This window comes from Gossypium arboreum, chromosome 8, assembly GCF_025698485.1.
Source record: "Gossypium arboreum isolate Shixiya-1 chromosome 8, ASM2569848v2, whole genome shotgun sequence".
NCBI lineage: Eukaryota > Viridiplantae > Streptophyta > Magnoliopsida > Malvales > Malvaceae > Gossypium > Gossypium arboreum.
The window spans coordinates 4,550,155-4,573,913 of record NC_069077.1 but is presented as its reverse complement, the minus strand read 5'-3'; the positions used below and the strand labels follow the sequence as shown (position 1 = coordinate 4,573,913).

The window sequence follows — 23,759 nt, the reverse complement described above, 5'->3', positions numbered from 1 at the left end:
GAAAAATAAAGAAAAAATATTGCTACAAATTGAACTATTAATTAGTTAATACATTTTACAATTTAGTTGTTGAACATTATTTTGCCCCATCTTATATATTATAAGAAACCAATTAATTGGTATAATTAAACATGTTTTAATCAAAAAATAAACTTGATTCTATTAGATATGATAAATAACATAAATATAAAACATAAAATTAATTCTTCAATAATATTACTATAAACAGACCCATCAACAGGAATTTGATACTACAACAAATCTTGACTTTCCAATGAAAGTGTTAATTAGACAATAAACAGTGCAAATACATATAATTTGTTTTTGATTGCAAAGATCAATATTCTATTTTATGGAGAAAGTACAAAATTCTTTTAAAAAAAGACTTGCTAGTTATGTAAAATATTAACACTAATCAAATTTACAGTGATATCCCTAATCAAATCAGCAGAGACAATTAAAACTTAAAACTTGAAATTATCAAAAAAGAGTTGGTTGGATTTTTATCCATCTTTGAAACACCATGGCTCAATCCTTGAAGGCACAAATGAGAGCTCTTTGTACATTGTCTGCCACTATTCTTAACCTTCCTTGAGTTGCATCTGCCGGTGAAGAACCGCTAACCTCCACCGTTCGAGCCACCCTCTGTTTGCACTTCTCCCACTCGTCAAGGCGTAACCAGCATGCACGTCCTCCATGGCTTCCTTCCATTCCAAGAAATGACACATTGGGGTTTTCACCAAAGGAATATCTTAATCTCACTGAGACACAGTAGGGCAGCCATGCTGCACCACCAGCAGTGTTTATATGAGGTATGAGGGCAGGATCGAGTACAACTGTCAGGGCAAAATCGACAGAATTATGAGGTCGGTCATAATGGATATTGCTTTTAGTTGCGGATGAACTTTCACAAGCATCACCAACGTTTACCCCAGTATGATTTTCAAGACATAACTCGATCCGGGGTTTTTGTGCAGGAGCTATATCTCCACTTTGTGTTAGTGCTAATCCTTTTTTCCAAGCTATTAACTTCAGGAATTCTCGTAAAACTGATATGGGTAATGTGAGAAGCGTAATGAATGATGCAACACGTGAGGCATCGTAGGGTTCGGATGCAACACGTCGGCTGAAGTAGTCACATATCTCGCTTATTTCGGATTGAGTTAATTCCTCTTGAGAATTAGCATTGTTTTGTTGCTGTTGTTGCTGCTGCTGATGATGGAAGCGCTTCACACTAAGAACCTGAAGAAGAAGTTGAACTCTGTGGACACTTACGGCAAACACATAGCCTCTGCAGAAAGAATCCCAATCAGATGATCATCCAAATCCAAACTACATGCAATTCCTCCATATACAAAACACAAAATCAGCCTAAAGAAAGAGCATTCAACAGAATTCAACCGATCAACAATGCAATGCTATTCTCCCCTATCTCTATCAGGAATTAAGATGCAAAACACAATGAGTCAGCAAAAGATTGAGACAGTTCAATAACACCTAGGCCTAGTGATGCTAACAAACATGGAGTATTAAGGGAGGTTGACTCATTCAATGCTAGGCATCTAATGATTGTAGGTACTTGAAATATAAAATCAGGGAAGTTATCAAAGATAAAGGTTTCATGCATGAAGAAAAGATAGATGGCGAGAAACAATATTGTAACTCTGAATTAAGAACTTTCACGGTCTTACCCCACAAAGAAACGCAAGGCAGGCTGTTCTTGGTCCAAGTTCAAAAGTGCACCCTCATTGTCCTTCAAGATCGATCCCAGGATTTCTTTCAAAAGCTCGGGTAACTGGGCAAATAACCATAGAACTCCGAGGTATTTAAGAATACCCCTAAGAACCTTCTTAAGAGCAACAACAGGAACCCATCCACCTCCATATCCTCCATCATCACCAAGCCCAATAATGGCGGTATTCAGTTCCCCCCTTACATGTGCAGGAACACCACTACCAGGCGGTCGGCGTATTGGCAATCCCGAACTCACAACAGCCAAATTTGGTGATCCTGGAAGAGAATTTCCAACACGATTTAAACCAGCTACCTGGTTTGCGGCTCTAGACATCGCTGCAGAGGTAGGAAGGTTAACTCTACTTCCATTTGCTGAAAGCTGTGGACCTGAACTCAAGTTTGGATTGTTTGAATTTGCTGGGCCAACTGTTTGTTGGCCACTCGTGAAACTGGAATCTAATCCATTTAGTTCTTGGGCAACATGCTCCATGATGAAAGGCCTGAACTGTGGACATGGTAAGGACCCTCCAACATAAGATCCCCCCCTTGGTGGTGTTGAAGGTGGTGTCGCTGGTTGAAGCCAAACCTGATCACCAGCAAAGCACCGCATGTCAACTGCAAAACGCTTGCGGTATATTATGCGTATCCAATATGGTCCACGTAATACAACGGAAACATCAATGGGCAACAGTGAGCTGGGTACAATGCCAGGGCCCCCTCTCCCTGCAGCTAACATTGCAGCCCCATGGATGCTATGGTTCCCTATAGAGCTTGCAGAAGCAGATGCAGTATTTCCTGCTGGAACAGCAGCAGCAGCCTGATTAACATTTGTGGTTGAGCTGCTCGGCAGAAGTCCCTGCAATGGCGAGTATCCTGGCTGTTTTGGCACAGAAGAAATAACTCCAGATGGCCCAGAGATTCCTGGAGCAGGACTAGCTCGAGCAGGCCGAGTTGCAGCAGCAAGAGCATGCAAAGGTCCTGCAGTGAGCCGAATGCAGTCCAACAGGGATGCAACTTCAGCTCCATCTATGAAATCTTCCAAAAACTGTACAAAGTAATCAGAGCAATTAGTGCATTAATGATGCATATGGGAACTGGAACTAAGTAAGATTAGGTTTGAGCCAAAGACACGTTCCTCTATTATCCAGAGAATTCCAATTAATCTACATTATATTTCAAAGTTGAAAAATAAGATGTGTCTAAGATGAATAACTTTCCTTTGCCCTTATGTGACATAAGCATATTACATATTTATCAAGCTACATGCCAAAGTGATCACACTGTACTACAAAGTACCAAGGAAAATTTTTACTGAAACCTACTTAAACATGTTCATTTAGGTTACTTGTTCGCTGATCTGTTGAGGGAACTCTTATGCTCATAAATGATCTTCCTTTCTCTTACTACAGTTCAACAAAAAGATACAAGAAGTTTAAGCCAACCACCATTTGTCCAAAAGCTAAAAAAGGTATCAAAGATTTTATCTGAGCATAGAAGTAAACCACCATGGCACAAGTAATTCTAAAAAATTCAGGAAATAAATGATACCATACCAAGCACCAAAATGAGCCAACATAGCATCTTAGTAATTCTGAAAAGCTCAGGAAAAAGAGGGACCATCTCAACCCATCTACCATTCTTAGTCAAGTTCTTAAGAGGGCAAAAATTCAAAGAGGGCCAGACCATGAAATTTTTAATATGACGTATGAAAAGAAATGTTGAAGAAACAAAGAGGCTGACAAATGATACTAAGGAACATAAAGTCATGGTAAAATAGTATGAGAAAAGAATTGAGGAAATTACTTTAAAAGAAAGAAGAAAAAAAAAAACCGAACCTTGGTATGAGGCCAAAGTTGATCAGGAGACACATGCATTGTGCAACCTTCTTTACCCGATTCCCACTCCACAACAAAGCGAGCTAATACACCTGATCCAAAGCAAAACCACAAACTCAACAATCCTACTGCCTCAATTCTGAAAGACCTCCTCATATGTTCTGATAACTTATCAACAGCCTCACTAGGTCCTTTGCCTCCAGATGGTGCTTTAACATCAGAGTTTGCATTGCCTTCTTCAGGCTTGTCATCTGCTCTAACCCCGAGCAGTTTCCACATCCCCAGGGCAAATGTTCTAGCATTAGAGAGCCTTCGTATATCAGCCACCAACTTTTTAATGCTATCTGCCTCAACAGATTGATAACTAAGAACAACACCATCTGGATCATAACGAATATGTGAATCCACATGAGATGTATTAGCTATGCGTATGCCAGAGCCCCAAGGTGTACTAGTACTTCCTTTCTGAAGTTCCCACAAATCCCTGAAGTGTTGGTCATTGATTTTGACATCCCAGTACATGCTTCCAGGTCTGCCAAGTCGCAAGCAGATATGTCGCCAGGAATCACCTTGGGAACATGGAAGCCGGAACCATATATTCGAGGATGCATTTCTTAAACCCACTTCTTCAACATATGGAATGTCCAGTTCCTCCATCTGGCTAGTGAGTTTGGCATGTTTAATACATAGTGAAGAATGCCTAACCACATGAAGAAGAGCAGAAACATATATGCCAGAAGGTACATTGCCTTTATTTGCTTCAGCTATAAGATTACCATAACTGTATGTTTCAGATTTAGAGATTATTTCTGAAGATTTAAGCACCTGAGATGTAGGCTGCTGAGTACAAGCCACATCAGAGGTTTTTCTTCTCTTAGAAAATCCTGCATCGGGCTCTATATATTGGAGAGAGGGAATCAAGCTCAATAAATTTGAAATTTTACGCTTTCGTGGATTTTGGTCATGTTTGGAAGCATCATGAGAAGGGCCATGGCAAATTGTAGTTTCAGCTGCTTGGGCTGCAAAAGATGCATTTAGCTAAGTCAAATATGCCTAACCAAAAAACAATATTGAACAGACAGCATACTTGGAGAGAGTATCTTACATACGGGAGGTGAAGCCAATGGGCTTGATCCAGAAAACCTAACAGCTGCAGTTAGATTTCCAGCAGATGAGCTTCTAGGCCCATTAGGCTTTGCATTTTGTGCAATGACTCGAGGAAGGGTTGGTCTGGGTGGAGACAACAGTCGAGATGACCTACTTGCTGAGAGTGTGTCCTTTGAAGTATCATTTAGTAATCTCAACTGATCTTCATCCAATACTCCATTGTCAACTGAATGAGGAGATCTAAGAGAAGCCAGATCCTGCTCAGATTTTGAAGCAGATAGTTTCTTTGCAGATGTGCTTCTTCCTGTGCCAGAAGAAAACGAACCAAATGAAGCAGAGTTATATGAGCCCTTAAGACCACTTGATGGATACAATGAACCATCATAATGACTAGCGGAACCTGATGATTTTGCAACATTATTATGCTGTGAGACCTGCAAACCCGCTTCCCACTTTGGAGAGGGGGTTCCAGCTTTTACACTATGAAGATTCATTGGGACAGAAGTAAGATGAGACGCAGGAGATGAACTGAACGAAGAAATTTTCTGAGAAGGAAACTGAGTTGCAGATGTCCCCTTTTCAATTTCAAAAACTTCATCAACAATAGATGAAAAGCTTGATGAAGAACCCCCAGGAACCTGAATAGAACCATCGAGGTTGAACACATCATGTTCAGATATTTGATCTGGACCCCCAACATTAGGCAAGGATGGAAGCAATTTTCGCCAATCAAGTATGCTCAAATTTGTTTCATCTTCAAGCATCTGCATCTGGCTTATATCTATTTTCTTGATGCGCAACACATTATTTAAGTCATTAAATGAATGACCTTTCCCTGATGGATCTGGCTGAGTCTCCAACAGTTTAAAAAGAGGCTTGAAATCCTTATCAAGTTCCATCAAGAGAAAATAAGAACTCTCACTTTCTGGAAACCCCATTATTAATACAGAAGAACCATTAACAAGGTTCTTGGGCACTTTCACTGCAGCAAAACCATGTTCATAGACCTACAAGAATCAAACATACAAATTCATTTATTAATAGAAATAAATAAGTGAAAGACAAAGGCAATTGAATACCACTCAGTAACAAATAAAAAAGTAGAGTTGATTACTTCAAGGCCTAAGAATCTTCCAATAGCAGCAAATAGATGTATTATACTTTTGCTCCGCAAGCTTGAAAAAACATCAACTGCTGTCATGGTTCCTTGATTTAGTGTTTCTTCACCCTCTAACAATGCTGAAGATGAAAGAATATTTTGGGATGACTGGAGAAGGAAACGGCCATTTCTGCAATCCAAAACAAAGTTTCATAAACCCTAAACTAGGCCAAGAAATATTTATTAACAGAACTACATACAAATATAAATATGGCACTTCAAAAATGAAAAAGATTCACCAGGTGAAGAAGCATCTATACAAGTTACCAAGTGCAATTGAAAATGCCCAGACAGTTTTTTTTTTTTTTTTTTTTTTGAGAGTGCACATGGACAAGTGTAAAAGTAGACATAAAGGAAATGACATGTTAACTGGCAAGGACAGACCTTATATTTATTCCAAGGGTAAAATATGATGAGCCATAAGCACGGACACGCAATAATTCCTGCCCCCCATGTTCCTTATTGTCAAGCTTCGCATCCTCCTGTAACCCAAAAATTAGGGGGATAAATTACCACAAAGCATCATCAGTGATACTGTAATAAAAAAATCCAGCAACAGCATACAATGATGAAAGTTTAATTAAAAGATAAAAAATACAAAGTGACAATAGTTTTAGCCCATATAGATTCTATCTCCCAATTAGGACATTCCAGAGTAAATTGTCAGCATCCATAACATAAGGGAAGCAAACCTTTCTATGCTCACTATCAGGTTCATCAGCCTGCGAAAGGAGAACAACATCACTAGCATCTCGGCAGATATGCACATTTTTCATCAGCTCTTTCTGAATTTCCAGTAGACGAGTATATCTGTTGCATGATATAGCTCTTAATAGCAGCTTTTCCACATCAATGCAACTTTGGTCGAGGAAGAAACTTGCCTCCTTGCCAGTTAATGGGTCTATAACAAATGTGCTATGTTGACACTTAATCTGCAGGTCTGGTCCAGGTTCAATTTTTATATATGGGCAAGATCCTGTGTCTGAAGCACCTGAGTTTTTATCAAAATCTAGCCAATAGACAAGTTTCAATCCTGGTGTTCGTTGAGCAGCTGAATCAGATTCATTATCTTGATTCAGCTGTGAGGAACCGCCACTTCCTCCATCAGATATAAGCTCAAAGCGTATAGCATCTTTCCATCTCCCTAGCCGGAGTGCCTGTACTTGCCTTATGACGGTGTCCATAACAAGTGCAACACAGAGCTCATGCAGAACCGAGTATAAGGTAGCAAATGGATTCTCTGCTGTAGACATTCTGCGCTCTAAGTCATCTCCAAGAACATGCCTTCTCATCTGTTCTAGTTTCACAAGCCCGCTTCTCTCACCAACAAGTAATTCTAAATGCAAAATCCTCCACAATGATAGATGTCCGCGATAACCAAGAGTAACTAACACCTTAAATTCTCCATCTACACGAATCAAAGCGGTGCCATCAGCAACTTTCACTTCGGATATTTCCTTGGGCAATGAAACTTCAAGTAATTTAGAGCGAACAAGTGTGTCCAGCTTTTTCAAAGCCGGCTTCTGCTGATCTTCAGTTAATGAGCTTTGCATACCCACATCTTCTATGCATTTTGGTAAACGCTCATATGATCCTGTAAGTAGAACTTCAACAGCAGATGGAACATCATACACAGGGGCGCGAGCTTGCTGTAGCCCCTCATGCATGAAGAATAATGAGTCCGCAGCCTGGGTGAAACATGTGTCATGACTTGACAAAGTAGATGCCAGTTGCTGGCAATACTGTATGAGTGGAACCTGCACGTCACAACATAAAGCTAAAATATGAGCGAATGTAGCTAGTACCTCAATTGATACCCAGTAGAAAGGACTCTATGGGATTTTTTATAAAGGAACCAAAGGTACAAATTTACTTTCAGAAGCAACTTAGTAATAGCCCACTAGCTATCACAATAGTTTAAATTCATTAACTGGGCCAGACAATACTAGCACTCTAATAACCAACCAACATGGTTAAAACGATCTAAAACATTAATTAATGCTACAAAAATCTGCAATGGTTCAAGGCAATCATCGTACAGTATTCCACTTCCACTGAGTCTAGACACCTATCATGGACAGATATCAGTGAAATTGATAGCTAGAGAGAATTCAACTACTACAATGCTATGAACTAATGCAACATAGAACATCGAAGTCATAGAAGGTGTTGCAAGCTCATAACACAGATAATAGAAACAAAAAAGTGGGCATATCCATGATAGTGCAGCAATCATCAGGTCAACTCATTACACATTTATCCTCACAAGGAACGTATTTGAGCACATTACTAATAATCTAAATAAGAAATAGGCAAAATGACCAGTACCGACCATTGATGACACTATTAGATTTTCACCCCATTCATTTTTGCATGTAATTTTATTTCTTCCTCCTTTTTTTTCCTCACTACTCACAATACCAAGCTGGAATGCCATAGCAATATAGCATTGCCTTGATAGTACACTTCAAGATATTTGAATTCGCTAAAATTCAATAAATTGCACAGCAAGGAACAAAAAGAACATATGCTACAAGTAAAAAAATCCTTCATTTAATTCCAATTTCATTAACTACTCAATAGATAATTAACAAACAAAGAGGAAATCTTTCACTAGTTTAAATTAGTCACTTAACTGAAACTCAAAACCAATAAATCTTTTAAAAGAGCTCAAATCTTTCGATTAAAGAAGAAAAAAAACATAACTTTTCCCTATCAACAAAACACCAACAAATCTTTTCCAAGAAAAAAGGTAAAACTTGAAAAGAAGTCAGCGAAGTGAACTCGAGGGGAACAAGAGTGGGTCGACTCACCTGCTGACACCACTTAGCAAGAACATTGAGTCTAAGCATCCGTTGCTGGGTCTTGACTATATACTTAAGGAGATTGATCTTCTTCTCCGTATCCGATTGGTCGCTTGATTTAGATTTCTCCACGAGTTCTTTCAATGACGTGAACGATTCCTCGGCTGTTCGACTCACTAAACTCGAGAAGTCCACTGTTTGTTGCCCTAATTCAGCCATTGGAAACAGAAATGGAAATTCCTCGAAACACAGAAAAGAAGTTTAAAAATTGATGCTAATTAGGGAATCTAGGGATCGGGATTGGATCTGGGTTTCATTTAAAATGCATGGAATTAGGGTTTTATGAACATCCCTCTCAATCTTTCTCTCTCTATTTTAGGTCTCTCGTGTAAGATAAAGCGTTCTTCTTTAGGACTTCTCTTAGCTTTGGGAGAGAAAGAGAGAAGTACCAAAAAGAAATTTTAGATGCAAGAAAGATAAGAAAAAAGAATGATATAAAAAACAAAGAAAAATTTCCACGTCATCCTAAAATACTTTTTCAGTCAAAATCTTAAAATATTTTCTTCTTTCATAAATTTATTGCAATTTTGGAATATGGAAAATATATTGTGATTAATTTATATTATTCGAAAATATTTTATTTTTAAAAAATTAATAAAATTTGCATATAACGAAAACTGAAATCATATTATTTGCATTAATAATGCCTCAATTTTATGAATTAACTAAAGTTTTATTTTAATATGTTTTAAACATTTTAATTTTATTAAAAATATTATTAAATATATATGTTTGTAGAAATCATAAAAGTAGAGTAAAATATCTATTTAACAATAGTGTACAATAAATAATAAAATATATTGTTTAAAATTAATTAATAATAATATATGAGATATATCGTTAATTAAATTAGAATATAAAAGTATGTTTGAATATAATATACAATAAATAACATTTATGAAATATGTACAAAATTAAAATAAAAATTAGGTTAATTTGTAAGAAAATTGAAATAGGTAAATACATAATATTAAGAATATTAAATGTATTCAATTTATTTATTATGTATTGTTATTTTTCTATAACATGTCAAAAAGTTATCGAGTTAGAAAAAAATTCAATATTAAAAATCTATTTTAAAAAAACTAAACATCAAGTTGACTTGTGAAACCAACGCAATTAGTGATATTATAAAAACACAAATGATTGTCTTTTTTTTATAAAATAAACAAAGGAATTACATTGTAACGCCCCCTTTACCCGAGACCGTCTCCGGAGTCGAGCACGAGGCATTACTAAACTTATTTGAGCACTTAAACAAATTCAAACAATTTATATCACACTTTCCAGACAAGCTGTCCAACTGCGTTATAGATGCAAAAAAATCATATCTCGAGTTACAAAACTCGAAATCCAAATCCGTAAATTTTCCCCAAATCTCGGCTCATATATCTACTTACTAATTTTTTTCTAGAATTTTTTGTTGGGCCAATTAGTACAGTTTATTAGTTGAAGTCTCCCCTGTTTCAGGGTTCGGCTGCTCTGACCCCTGTTCACTACGAACCAAATTTCTCCATGTACAGAATTCAAATAACCAAGACGTTTATTTCTACTACAAATAGACTCAATAAGGAATCCATACATATATAGTATGACTCCTAATTAATTGTTTACAATTTTTAATGATTTTTACAAATCAGAACAGGGGAGTTCAAAATCACTCGACCTTGTCTCACAAAATTCAAATATCTCCTGATATGAAAGCCTTTTGCTTACACCGTTTCTTCTATGTGAAACTAGATTCAATAAGATTTAATTTCATATTTTATTCAACCTTTAATTAGATTTTCATGATTTATGGTAAATTTTCAAACTCAAACTACTGCTACTAACCAAAAACTGTTTTAGTACAAAATGTTGTTAACTAGTTTATAACATCTTTACTTCATTTCATTTAAACTCTATACATGCCATATAAACCTTCAAACATAAAACAAAAGCTACGAATTGATCTGGATAGTGTGCTTTGTTGTGTTGATCCGATCTACCCACTTCACTTCAAGTCAATCTACATAAAAATATTAAACACACACAAGTAAGCTTATTGAAGCTTAGTAAGTTCATAGGTTAAAAGTAATGCTTACCAAACATAATATTTCCAAACAATACCAAAACATTTACTAAAGTTTCCTGCGGTTCACAACCATTGTTATAATAATTCACATAGTTGAGCTCAACAAGAACAACTACTCAATCTCTTTCATTTGGATCACTTCTCTTTATTTCTTATAATTAAATTAGGAAGCGGCTTACGAAATTGAGTACGTCGTTGCTCAATGCCACGATTCACAACTCAGTATGGTTTTCCTCATTGAAATACCATACCTACATTTTCAACTCGGTATGGGAAATGCCATACCTACATTTCTTAACTCGGTATGGATTTGATAATACCATACCTACATTTCATGATTTCGATATGGATAATACCATACCTACATTTCACAACTCAGTATGGATGATACCATACCTACATTTCACACTTTGCCATGGAACAACCATGGTCTTATCATCAATTCATCACACGTCCACGATCTGAACGTACTCAATCCTATGTTTTTCCTAATTTGCATTTCCACATTTATTCTTTCATTAACAAAATCTACACAATCCCACAACAAATTCGTATATAATAACACATTATATACTTCAATCATTCACAAATAAACATCTAAATTCAACCATATGAACTTATCCGCTAATTTGTAGAAGATATTGAAATTTAGGGACTATTCGCAACTTTTTCTTTTCCTCGTTCTTCTTTGGATTCTTGATCTATAATATAAAATATTTCTACTCATTAGCATTTATTTGATTTCTATTTCACTTCACAATTTATGCTGTTCAAATTTCGAAATTGCACTTTTACCCCAAAATTTACAGTTTTCACAATTTAGTCCTGCTCAATTCACCCATCAATTGAACTAATTTTCTCAATTAACACTTTATTTTATCATTATAAACTATTTCAAAACCTTTTATATTCTGAATTTCAACAGAAACCTTCAATTCACAACTTTTTCACAATTAGGTCCTAAATATCATTTCCTATCAAAATCACTTAATAAAACCACCTTAATATGAAATTAGAACTTAAATTTCATAATAATTAATCATAAAATTCCCTTATCCATCCAAGGAAACTTCCAATTTCACCCATAAAATCAAAAACTAATGAATTCTACAAGTGGACCTAATTAAAAGTCATAAAAACATAAAATTATCAAGAAAAAGCAAGAATTAAACTCACATGATGTAAAAATATGAAAACCAGCTTTCTCCAGACCTTCTATGGCGTTTTGGCTGAGAAAATATGAAGAAATGTCTAGATTTTTCAATTACATCATTATTTAACTATTAACTTTTATCTATTTCCAATTTTGCCCTTGTTCACATTGTTTTCTTGCTTATTTCATACCCAAACCGTCCAGCCATTAACCTTTGGGTCTAATGGCTCTTTAAATCCATCTTTTAAATACTTAAGCTATTTACTCACAATTTAACAAATTTTGTGCTATTTTCAATTTAGTCCTTTTAATTAATTAGCCATCCAAACGTTAAAATTTTCTAACTGAAACTTTAATACTAACTCAATGACACTCCATAAATATTTATAAAAATATTTATAGCTCGATTTTCAACTTTGAGGTCTCGATACCTCATTTTTGACCCGCTTGACCTAATAAATTCTTTTAATTCACTAATTTCACCATTTCACAAATTCTTCTAAATTCTTACTTGACTCATAAATATTAAATTACTATCTTGTTCAATCTTATTTGTCGAATTTAGTGATCTCAAATCACCATTTCCGACACCACTGAAAATTAAGTAGTTACAACTCTCCCCCTTTAAAAATTTCGTCCACGAAATTTGTTACTGAAAATAGATTTGAATCTTGTGATCTCATTGACTCCTCTGTTTCCCAGTTGCCTCCTCCATACCATGTCGATGCCATAATACTTTAACCAATGGTACTCTTTTGTTCGCAATTTCTTAACTTCACGAGCCAAAATCTTCACCGGTTCTTCGAATAAGTCATATCTGGTTGAAGCTCAATTTCGGTATGGGAATTACGTGTGAAGGATCGACCTATACCGCCTTAGCATAGACACATGAAACACATTATGAATCTTCTCAAGTTAGGAGGTAAAGCCAATCGATAAGCCACAGGACCAACCCTTTCCACAATTTCGTATGGCCTTATGAATCTCGGACTTAATTTTCCCTTTTACCAAATCGTAACACCCTTTTCCATGGTGAAACTTTTAAAATACTCGATCACCCACTGCATATTCTATGTCTCTTCGTTTTAAATCTGCATATGACTTCGACGATCCAAGCGACTTTTAGACTATCTCGAATAATCCGGACTTTCTCTTGGTTTCTCGAATCAAATCAACCCCAACTATTTTGATTCACTCAATTCGACCAACACAATGGAGTCTTGCATTTTCTACCATAAAGAGCCTCAAATAGTGTCATTTTATACTAGACTGATAGCTATTGTTGTAAGCAAACTCAGCCAAAGGTAAATACCTTTCCCAACTGTCACCAAACTCGAGTATACAACATCTTAACATATCTTCTAAAATTTGAATCACTCGCTCATTGTCCATCTGTTTGAGGATGAAATCTTGTACTAAAATTCAATCTGGTGCCTAAAGCTTTTTGCAATTTATTCCAAAATCTTGAAGTAAACCTCGGATCCCGGTCTGAAATGATAGATATTGGAACTCCATGTAGTCTCACAATCTCTGACACATATAATTCTGCTAACTTATTAAGTGAAAAATCTGTTCTAACTGGAATAAAGTGTGCTGACTTTGTCAATCTATCAACAATCACCCATATCGAATCTTTCTTTCTTGGAGTCACAGGTAATCCTGACACAAAATCCATTGAAATATGCTCCCACTTCCATTCAGGAATCACAATGGGTTGTAATAAACCCGTTGGCACTTGATGATCTGCTTTAACTTGCTGGCAAATCAAACATTTTGCAATAAATTCTGAAATTTCTCTTTTCATACCAGGCCACCAATATGTCTTTTTCAGATCACCATACATTTTTGTACTACCGGATGAATAGAATTCATACTATTATGTGCTTCGAAAGAATATCATTCTTTAAATCGAATTATTTGGAACACAAATCCTATTATGATAGCGTAATATACCTTCATCATCAATCTTGAACTCGAATCTAAATTATCCGAACCATTTGCCGTTTCAGACCAATTTTGGATCTTCATTATGTAGCTTCGAATTTGTTGAAGAAACATTGGTTTTACCTTCAATTCTACTAATACAACACCTTCTTCATTAAGAGCCAAATGAGCATTCATTGCAGAAGTACAAACAATGATGACTTTCGACTCGATGCATCAAGAACTACATTAGCTTTCCACGGATGATAGTCAATAACCAAATCATAGTCTTTCAAAGAACTCTAACCACCGTCTCTCTTAAGTTCGGTTCCTTCGAGTCATTAAGTATTTCAAACTTTTGTGATCCGTATACATATAACACTTCTCACCATATAAATAGTATCTCCAAATTTTAAAGGCAAAAACAATTGCAACTAACTCAAGATCATGTGTAGGGTAATTCTTTTCATGTGGTTTTAATTGCCGTGAAGCATAAGCCACCACCTTTCCATTGCATTAACACACAACCCAAACCACTTAAAGATGCATCATCAGACACAACATACGGTATACGATTCGGTTGAGTTAAGACCGGAGCTTCATTAACATTTTCTTTAATCGATCAAAGCTCTGCGACATTCATCGAGACCACATAAACTCAACATTCTTCGTAATAAACGAGTCATTGGTGAAGCAATCATGGAAAAATTCTTTACAAAACGGCGATAGTATCCTGCTAATCCCAGAAAACTTCGCACTTCAGTTACATTCTTCGGTGTTTTCCAATTCACCACTGTCGAAACTTTACTTGGATCCACACGAACTCCTTCAGCTGATATAATATGACCCAAAAATCCAACCTCATGAAGCCAAAACTCACATTTACTAAATTTCGCATATAACTGCTTTTCTCTCAAAGTCTGTAGTACAATTCTCAAGTGCTGTGCATGTTTGGATTCTGTCTTTGAATAGACCAATATGTCATCAATAAATACCACCACAAATCTATCCAAATAAGACTGAAAAATTCGATTCATTAAATCCATAAATGCAGCAGGGGCATTCGTTAAACTAAAAGGCATTACCAAAAATTCGTAGTGACCATATCGAGTTCGAAAAGTAGTCTTTGGCACATCACACTCTTTAACCTTCAGCTGATAATACCCAGATCTAAGGTCTATTTTTGAGAACACTGTAGCACCTTTCAGTTGATCAAACAAATCATCGATACGAGGTAATGGATATTTATTTTAATTGTTACCTTATTCAACCGCACGTAATCAATACACAATCATAGCGAACCATCTTTCTTTTTCACAAATAAGACAAAGCGCCCCAAGGTGATGTACTCGGTCGATGAACCCTTTATCCAATAACTCTTGCAACTATGTCTTCAACTCTTTAACTCACCGGTGCCATTCTATACGGTGTTATTGATATTGGAGTGTGCGGAATTACATCAATTGTGAATTCAACCTCACGATCCGGGGTAAACCGGTAATTCCTCGAAACACATCAGTAAACTCATTAACAACTGACAATTGTTCCATCTTCAATTCAGAACCCCGAGTATCAAGAATATAAGCTAAAAATGCTTCATTACCTTTCTGAATCAATTTCCGAGCTGTAAAGGCTAAAATAATTCTGACATCATTCTTTTTATCCCCAAACTCAGCTGAAACTATTTCCCACATCGACATTTTAAATCAATCCGTTTTTCTCTACAATTCACTATGGCATCGTGTTCAATCAACCAATCCATTCCAAGAATAACATCAAATTCTCGGAAAGGTAACAACATTAAATCAGCAGAAAATTCACAGCCTTGTATTTTCAGTGGACAATTCCGACATATTAAATTAACCAACACACTTTGCCCTAGTGGATTAGTGACTTGCAATTCAAGGTCAGTGGACTCAACAGTCATTTTCTTTTCTGACACTAATGCAGTACAAATATATGAATGTGTAGATCCAGGATCAATTAAAGCATACACAAAATCATCAAAAAGATAGAAATTACCAGCTATCACATCTGGAGCAGAAGCTTCTTCCCTTGCCCGGATAGCATATGTGCGTGCAGGTACTCTTGTCTCGATCGAGTGCAGATCTCTCGTTCCGAATGAACAGTCCAAAGAAGACTACTTTGACCCGAACGTTTACCTTTCTGAGGAGTATTTGCTTGCTTCTCCCCTTGTTCTCTATATTCTTTTAATAATTGAGGACAGTCCCGAATAAAATGATCAGTTCCACCACATTTATAGCAAGCTCCAGCTCTTCCCCAACACTCACCAATATGAAATCTACCACAATTTTTACATCTAAGTCTCGGAATATTTTGCACACTACTAACACTAGTGCTGGTTTCTTAGTTACTCGACATCTTGTTGAGTCGTTTTACTTTTATTTGATCGTTCGGGATTGTAACAGTCGACCGAATCATCTCTCGAACTTTTGGCGGAAAAGTCGAAGTTGGTCTAGAGAAACTTCCTTTGTATACCTCTTTACCTCTTCTTTCTCTTTGCATCTTTCATTATACACTTCTTCCATCTTTTGAGCTCGATCGATGAATCACAAATTCTCGAATCTCTGTACCTCCAATCATCATTCGATTTCATCATTAAGCCCTTCTTCAAATCTAATGCACATTTCTTCCTCTGTCGGTACAACATCCCGAGCATATCTCTTGAGATACACAAATTCTCTTTCATATTTGGCCACTGTTTTATTCCCTTGTCAAGATCAAGAAATTCTCTCTTCTTCTTATCTGAATATCTCTTTCCCACATACTTCTTCTTAAATTCGTTTTGGAAGAATTCCTGTAAGTTTATCTGCAGTACCATCGCCTCAATGGTTTCCCACCAATTATACGCTTCTTCTTTCAATAGCTAAATCGCACATCCCAAATAGTCCTCCGGAGAACACATCATCTGTTTAAAACTCTCTCAAACTCTTTAACCAATACTCGCTTTAACCGGATCATCGTCCGATCTCCTCGAAATTCTTCACTCCAAACTTTCGAGTTTTTCAATTGGTGTTCTTTTGCTAGATTCATCTATTAAAGGAGGAGCAACCGGGGTTGTAACTGGTGGTACAGTAGGGGGAGGAGGAGGTTGTTGTGCTTGTATTGTTTCATGATACCACTGATTCATTAATCCGTAAATCATATTTTTAAGTTCTTCCTCTCTCATCAAAGAAATCGGGACATTACCACTTGTTCCCTGCTTCGAAGTCTCAGATTCTACTATTAACTTCCTCTTCCCGACTAGCACCATCGGGTCTATCGACATCTTTACAATCTATAACAAAATTAGTAATTAGATCGGATCATTCACATCACACTATCACAGATTTGTATGGCATGTATTTTTAAACACTTTACACATCAAATTCGTTCCGAGAATCGACTAAACCAAAGCTCTGATACCAATAAATGTAACGCCCCCTTTACCCGAGACCGTCGCCGGAGTCGAGCACGAGGCATTACTAAACTTATTTGAGCACTTAAACAAATTCAAACAATTTATATCACACTTTCCAGACAAGCTGTCCAACTGTGTTATAGATGCAAAAAAAATCATATCTCGAGTTACAAAACTCGAAATCCAAATCCGTAAATTTTCCCCAAATCTAGGCTCATATATCTACTTACTAATTTTTTTCTAGAATTTTTTGTTAGGCCAATTAGTACAGTTTATTAGTTGAAGTCTCCCCTGTTTCAGGGTTTGGCTGCTCTGACCCCTGTTCACTACGAACCAAATTTCTCCATGTACAGAATTCAAATAACCAAGACGTTTATTTCTATTACAAATAGACTCAATAAGGAATCCATACATATATAGTATGACTCCTAATTAATTGTTTACAATTTTAATGATTTTACAAATCAGAACAGGGAGTTCAAAATCACTCGACCTTGTCTCACAAAAATTCAAATATCTCCTGATATGAAAGCCTTTTGCTTACACCGTTTCTTCTATGTGAAACTAGATTCAATAAGATTTAATTTCATATTTTATTCAACCTCTAATTAGATTTTCATGATTTATGGTAAATTTTCAAACTCAAACTACTGCTACTAACCAAAAACTGTTTTAGTACAAAATGTTGTTAACTAGTTTATAACATCTTTACTTCATTTCATTTAAACTCTATACATGCCATATAAATCTTCAAAAATAAAACAAAAGCTACGGAATTGATCTGGATAGTGTGCTTTGTTGTGTTGATCCGATCTACCCACTTCACTTCAAGTCAATCTACATAAAATATTAAACACACACAAGTAAGCTTATTGAAGCTTAGTAAGTTCATAGGTTAAAAGTAATGCTTACCAAACATAATATTTCCAAACAATACCAAAACATTTACTAAAGTTTCTGCGGTTCACAACCATTGTTATAATAATTCACATAGTTGAGCTCAACAAGAATAACTACTCAATCTCTTTCATTTGGATCACTTCTCTTTATTTCTTATAATCAAATTAGGAAACGACTTACGAAATTGAGTACGTCGTTGCTCAATGCCACGATTCACAACTCAGTATGGTTTTCCTCATTGAAATACCATACCTACATTTTCAACTCGGTATGGGAAATGCCATACCTACATTTCTTAACTTAGTATGGATTTGATAATACCATACCTACATTTCACATTTCAATATGGATAATACCATACCTACATTTCACAACTTAGTATGGATGATACCATACCTACATTTCACACTTTGCCATGGAACAACCATGGTCTTATCATCAATTCATCACACGTCACGATCTGAACGTATCTCAATCCTGCGTTTTTCCTAATTTGCATTTCCACATTTATTCTTTCATTAACAAAATCTACACAATCCCACAACAAATTCGTATATAATAACACATTATATACTTCAATCATTCACAAATAAACATCTAAATTCAACCATATGAACTTACCCGGCTAATTTGTAGAAGATATTGAAATTTAGGGACTATTCATAACTTTTTCTTTTCCTCGTTCTTCTTTGGATTCTTGATCTATAATATAAAATATTTCTACTCATTAGCATTTATTTGATTTCTATTTCACTTCACAATTTATGCTGTTCAAATTTCGAAATTGCACTTTTACCCCAAAATTTACAGTTTTCACAATTTAGTCCCTACTCAATTCACCCATCAATTGAACTAATTTTTCTCAATTAACACTTTATTTTATCATTATAAACTATTTCAAAACCTTTTATATTCTGAATTTCAACAGCAACCTTCAATTCACAACTTTTTCACAATTAGGTCCTAAATATCATTTCCTATCAAAATCACTTAATAAAACCACCTTAATATGAAATTAGAACTTAAATTTCATAATAATTAATCATAAAATTCCCTTATCCATCCAAGGTAACTTCCAATTTCACCCATAAAATCAAAAACTAATGAATTCTACAAGTGGACCTAATTCTAAAAGTCATAAAAACATAAAAATTATCAAGAAAAAGCAAGAATTAAACTCACATGATGTAAAAATATGAAAAACCAGCTTTATCCAGACCTTCTATGGCGTTTTGGCTGAGAAAATATGAAGAAATGTCTAGATTTTTCAATTACATCATTATTTAACTATTAACTTTTATCTATTTCCAATTTTGCCCCTTGTTCACATTGTTTTCTTGCTTATTTCATACCCAAACCGTCCAGCCATTAACCTTTGGGTCTAATGGCTCTTTAAATCCATCTTTTTAAATACTTAAGCTATTTACTCACAATTTAACAAATTTTGTGCTATTTTCAATTTAGTCCTTTTTAATTAATTAGCCATCCAAACGTTAAAATTTTCTAACGAAACTTTAATAATAACTCAATGACACTCCATAAATATTTATAAAAATATTTATAGCTTGATTTTCAACTTTGAGGTCTCGATACCTTATTTTTGACCCGTTTGACCTAATAAATTCTTTTAATTCACTAATTTCACCATTTCACAAATTCTTCTAAATTCTTACTTGACTCATAAATATTAAATTACTATCTTGTTCAATCTTATTTGTCGAATTTAGTGATCTCAAATCACCATTTCCGACACCACTGAAAATTAGGCCATTACATACATAGAGTAGATCATAAGCAAATTATCAAAGGAATTATCATGCTTTAAGATCTCTTCAATCTCTAGAGGGGGAACCTCGAATATGTTCAAAGATTCATCACTTGACAAAGTTATTTTTGCCAAAGCATCAACTATCCAATTGGTCTCTCTCGGAACATAAATCAAGAATCAATTCTCTTCAAAGGCTAGAATTTGTTAAATCCTCATTATCAAAGAGTTTTTTGGACAACCAGGTTTGCTATCACTGATAGAAATCTCATTCTCAAGATTGTCTGATTGAATAATGATCTCATCATAACATTGTTTAAAAGTAACATACAATAAACAATAAAATGTATGGTTTGAAACTAATTATACAATTAATACATATAGTAAATTGTGTATATTAAAACATAAATATATAAAATATATTAAAATGAAGCTTTGAATGAGTGGTAAATGTAAGGTTTTAGTAATCTAATTGGTCGCAAGTTTAAATCCCACCATATGCATATTTTAATTGGCTTTTATTAAAATGAAAAGATTAAAATACCTTCAAATAATATTAAAAATTTTAATTACAGAATGACATTTTCGTAATTTCTTAACCGAGTTGGTAAGCGGGTTGAGGGTGCCACCAACTTAGTTAAGGCTTAATAAATAAGAATAAATAAATGAAGGTAATAAGATGTGCACAATCAAATGAAAATGTATTAAAATATTAAAATAAAATTTTAATTGAACGGCAAATTAAAGGTTTTATTAATGTAATTGGTGAGATTTTAGATCATATTATATGAATATTTTAAAGGCTAAAATATCCCCAAATAATATTACTTATTTTAACTATGAAAGGACATTTCCTTAAATTCTTAATCAAATTGGTAACCAAATTGAGGTGACACCAACTTAGTAATGAGCTTAAATAATAGTATAGATTATACATACTTTATTACTTCCATCAAATATGTAAATATATATATACTTACTATTATTCAAACTTGTGACACTAACTCGTTTATGGAAATTATAAAAATATTAATTGTATGTAAAATAAGTTGCATGTAGAGGATTTGAATTCACATCATTTGCACAGATAAAATTTAATTTTACTACTCAGCCAAGGCTTGGTTTTAATATATTTTGTACATTTTAATTTTATTATGCATATTTTATTACATTTATCAATTGTATGTAACTATATTATTATTTAAGTGTGTGATTGAGTTGATGTTATAAGTCAACCAAGCACCAACTTGGTTAGAAAAAATTATAAAAAAATATTCTTTCGTGCTCTAAGTACTAATATTATTTCAAATATCAATATTTTAATAATAAAATATTATATTAATATTAAGAATAATATTTAAATTTTAAAATAGTAATTATTTTTAACATTATCATTAAAATATTAAATAATAATTTAATAAATACTATAAATACTATAAATTAATTATTATTTATTATTAAAATAATATTACTATATATTATTCAACTATAAATATGTATGCTTTAGTAATATTAAAAATCACAGTATTTGAGATTAATAATTTAATATTTAAAAATTAAATTAAAATTTACTATTATAATAATATTTAACTTAATCCAATTTAGTTTTTATACAAAAATTGTTCATTTCTATTTTTCATATTCTAAGCGAAGACATAACTTTAAAACACAAATTATTTTTCAAAAGTTATTTTTCAGTTATCAATTTATTTTTTGTTAATTAGACATTAAAATATAGGAAAAATATATTTTAAAATTTATTTTGAGTGAAAAAACAACCCAAAATTCAATACTCAAGTGGAGAAATTTGAATTTATATATATGTTTATCATGTTTTGTATTTTTCTTTAAGTTATTTAAACATAAACATGAAGTGGTCCTAATTTATGAAATGCATTAAAATCTTAAAATTGATAAAAAGCATTGTCAAAACCATTTTCAAATCGTGGTGTTGGAAAATGGGAATCGATTTTAAAAATGAAAATGGGAGTCGCCACCAATCTTTTTTAGGTGTGATTGGATCACCTTTAAAACATTTTGTTTTAAAATCATTAGTTTTGGTCCACGAAGTAAAAGAACAGGTTCGGGAGTCGGTTACGTACGAGGAAGGATTAGCACCCTCGCAACGCCCAAAAATTGGTACCTAATTGATTATCAAATATCTTTAACGTCGAAAGAAAAAAAAAATTTAAGATGTAGTCCTCTTTAAAATATTTTAACTTTGAAAATTGGGATTCACTAGCGTCAAAGTATTAACATTAAGTTATCCTTTTTTTTTGAAATTCCTATCTCGAAGCAGCAAAACGCTATATCCAATAAGTTAGGACATATTGCTTTGAAATTCCAAGATACTGGCTTGCATTTAAAAAACCTTTAAAAACTTAGAAGGGTGCTTAATTATTCAATTCAACGAGAAAAGTGGCAACCCAATAAGTTAGGGCACTACTTTCTAAATTTCCAAACACCAAGCATCGCCTTATTTGCAAAAAAAATCTTATCTCGAGGTAATAAGATGTCATATCTAGTGAGTTAGGACACAACACCTCAAATATCAGAGAGTAAGTATTTTATTTAACACTCGTATTATGATTTAAAAGAATATGCCGTTATTTAGGTTAAACGTGAGAGAAAAAAAATCGAAATCCAGTAAGTTAAGGAACGATTGTCTCGGATTACCAAATACGAAATATTTACTTTAGTGAAAGAATTACTATCGGGTTGGATAAAACCTAAATTCGTAATGAAACGAGATAATAAAGAATGCATAACAAGTAAAAATTGATAACCATAACAGGATAAACATAAACACAAATATGAATACTAACGATAAATACGAAGGTAAGATAAATGAGTCGAATAAATAATAAGAAAGGAAATAATGAATAAGCCAAATATTTGAAATTATTTAAAAAAATATAAATAGAATAGATGATGAAATAATAATAAAAGTAATGATATGTAAATAAAATAAATATGTTAAAAATATACAGTTATCAAATTAGTTAATATAAAATAATAACGTATAAGTAAATACAAAAATAAAGGAAAATATAATAACAATAATAGAAAAATACAACAATAATAATAGTAAAAGATATAATAACATAATAATATAATAGTAATAATAACAATATGACGATAATAGTAAAAATAATATATTAAATAATAGTATTAAAAGTAATGCTAATAATAATAATAATAATCTATTAAGTTATAATGAAAATAATGATAATGATGATATATTAGATAATAATAGTAAAATAATAAGTAACAAAAATAAATTATAATAATAGTGATGAGAATAACAAGTGATGATAATAACAAGAACAATAGTAGTAATAATATATTAGTAATACATAATAGAGGTAGTAAAAAATATAGTAGTTATAGTAATAATAATATAAACAATAGCATATAAACATATGAAAATAATGATAGTAAAATATAATAATAGTAATAATAATAATGGAATGAAGGTAATAATAATATTAAAATAAAGTAAACAAAAATAATACTATATATTAATATATATACACATATAATGCAAATACACACTACCATATTATAATAATAATAATATAGAAATACAAAGAGCAAATAAAAATATTAAATTTAAAAACAATACTATATATAAAAGTATATACATACATATATGTACATAAAAATATACACTAATAATAATAATAATAATAATAATATTAAAATGCGAAAATAAATATGATATAATAGTAATATTAAAATGACGTAATAAAAATAATACTTATATATATAGAAATGTACATACGTACATATATAATAAACATACATTAATTAATAGTAAAAAC

General features: G+C 33.4%; 1 protein-coding gene across 1 annotated transcript; it reads right to left on the bottom strand.

Moving 5' to 3' along the window:
• Positions 1 to 244: 244 nt before the first annotated feature.
• On the bottom strand, positions 245 to 9,136 carry LOC108469658 (mediator of RNA polymerase II transcription subunit 14). The gene is given in 9 exon segments (XM_017770633.2): positions 245 to 552; positions 555 to 1,291; positions 1,692 to 2,779; positions 3,570 to 4,588; positions 4,675 to 5,683; positions 5,791 to 5,965; positions 6,220 to 6,317; positions 6,528 to 7,592; positions 8,649 to 9,136. Coding segments are annotated over 9 exon segments (5,496 nt in total). The 5' UTR covers positions 8,859 to 9,136; the 3' UTR covers positions 245 to 457.
• Positions 9,137 to 23,759: the final 14,623 nt, after the last annotated feature.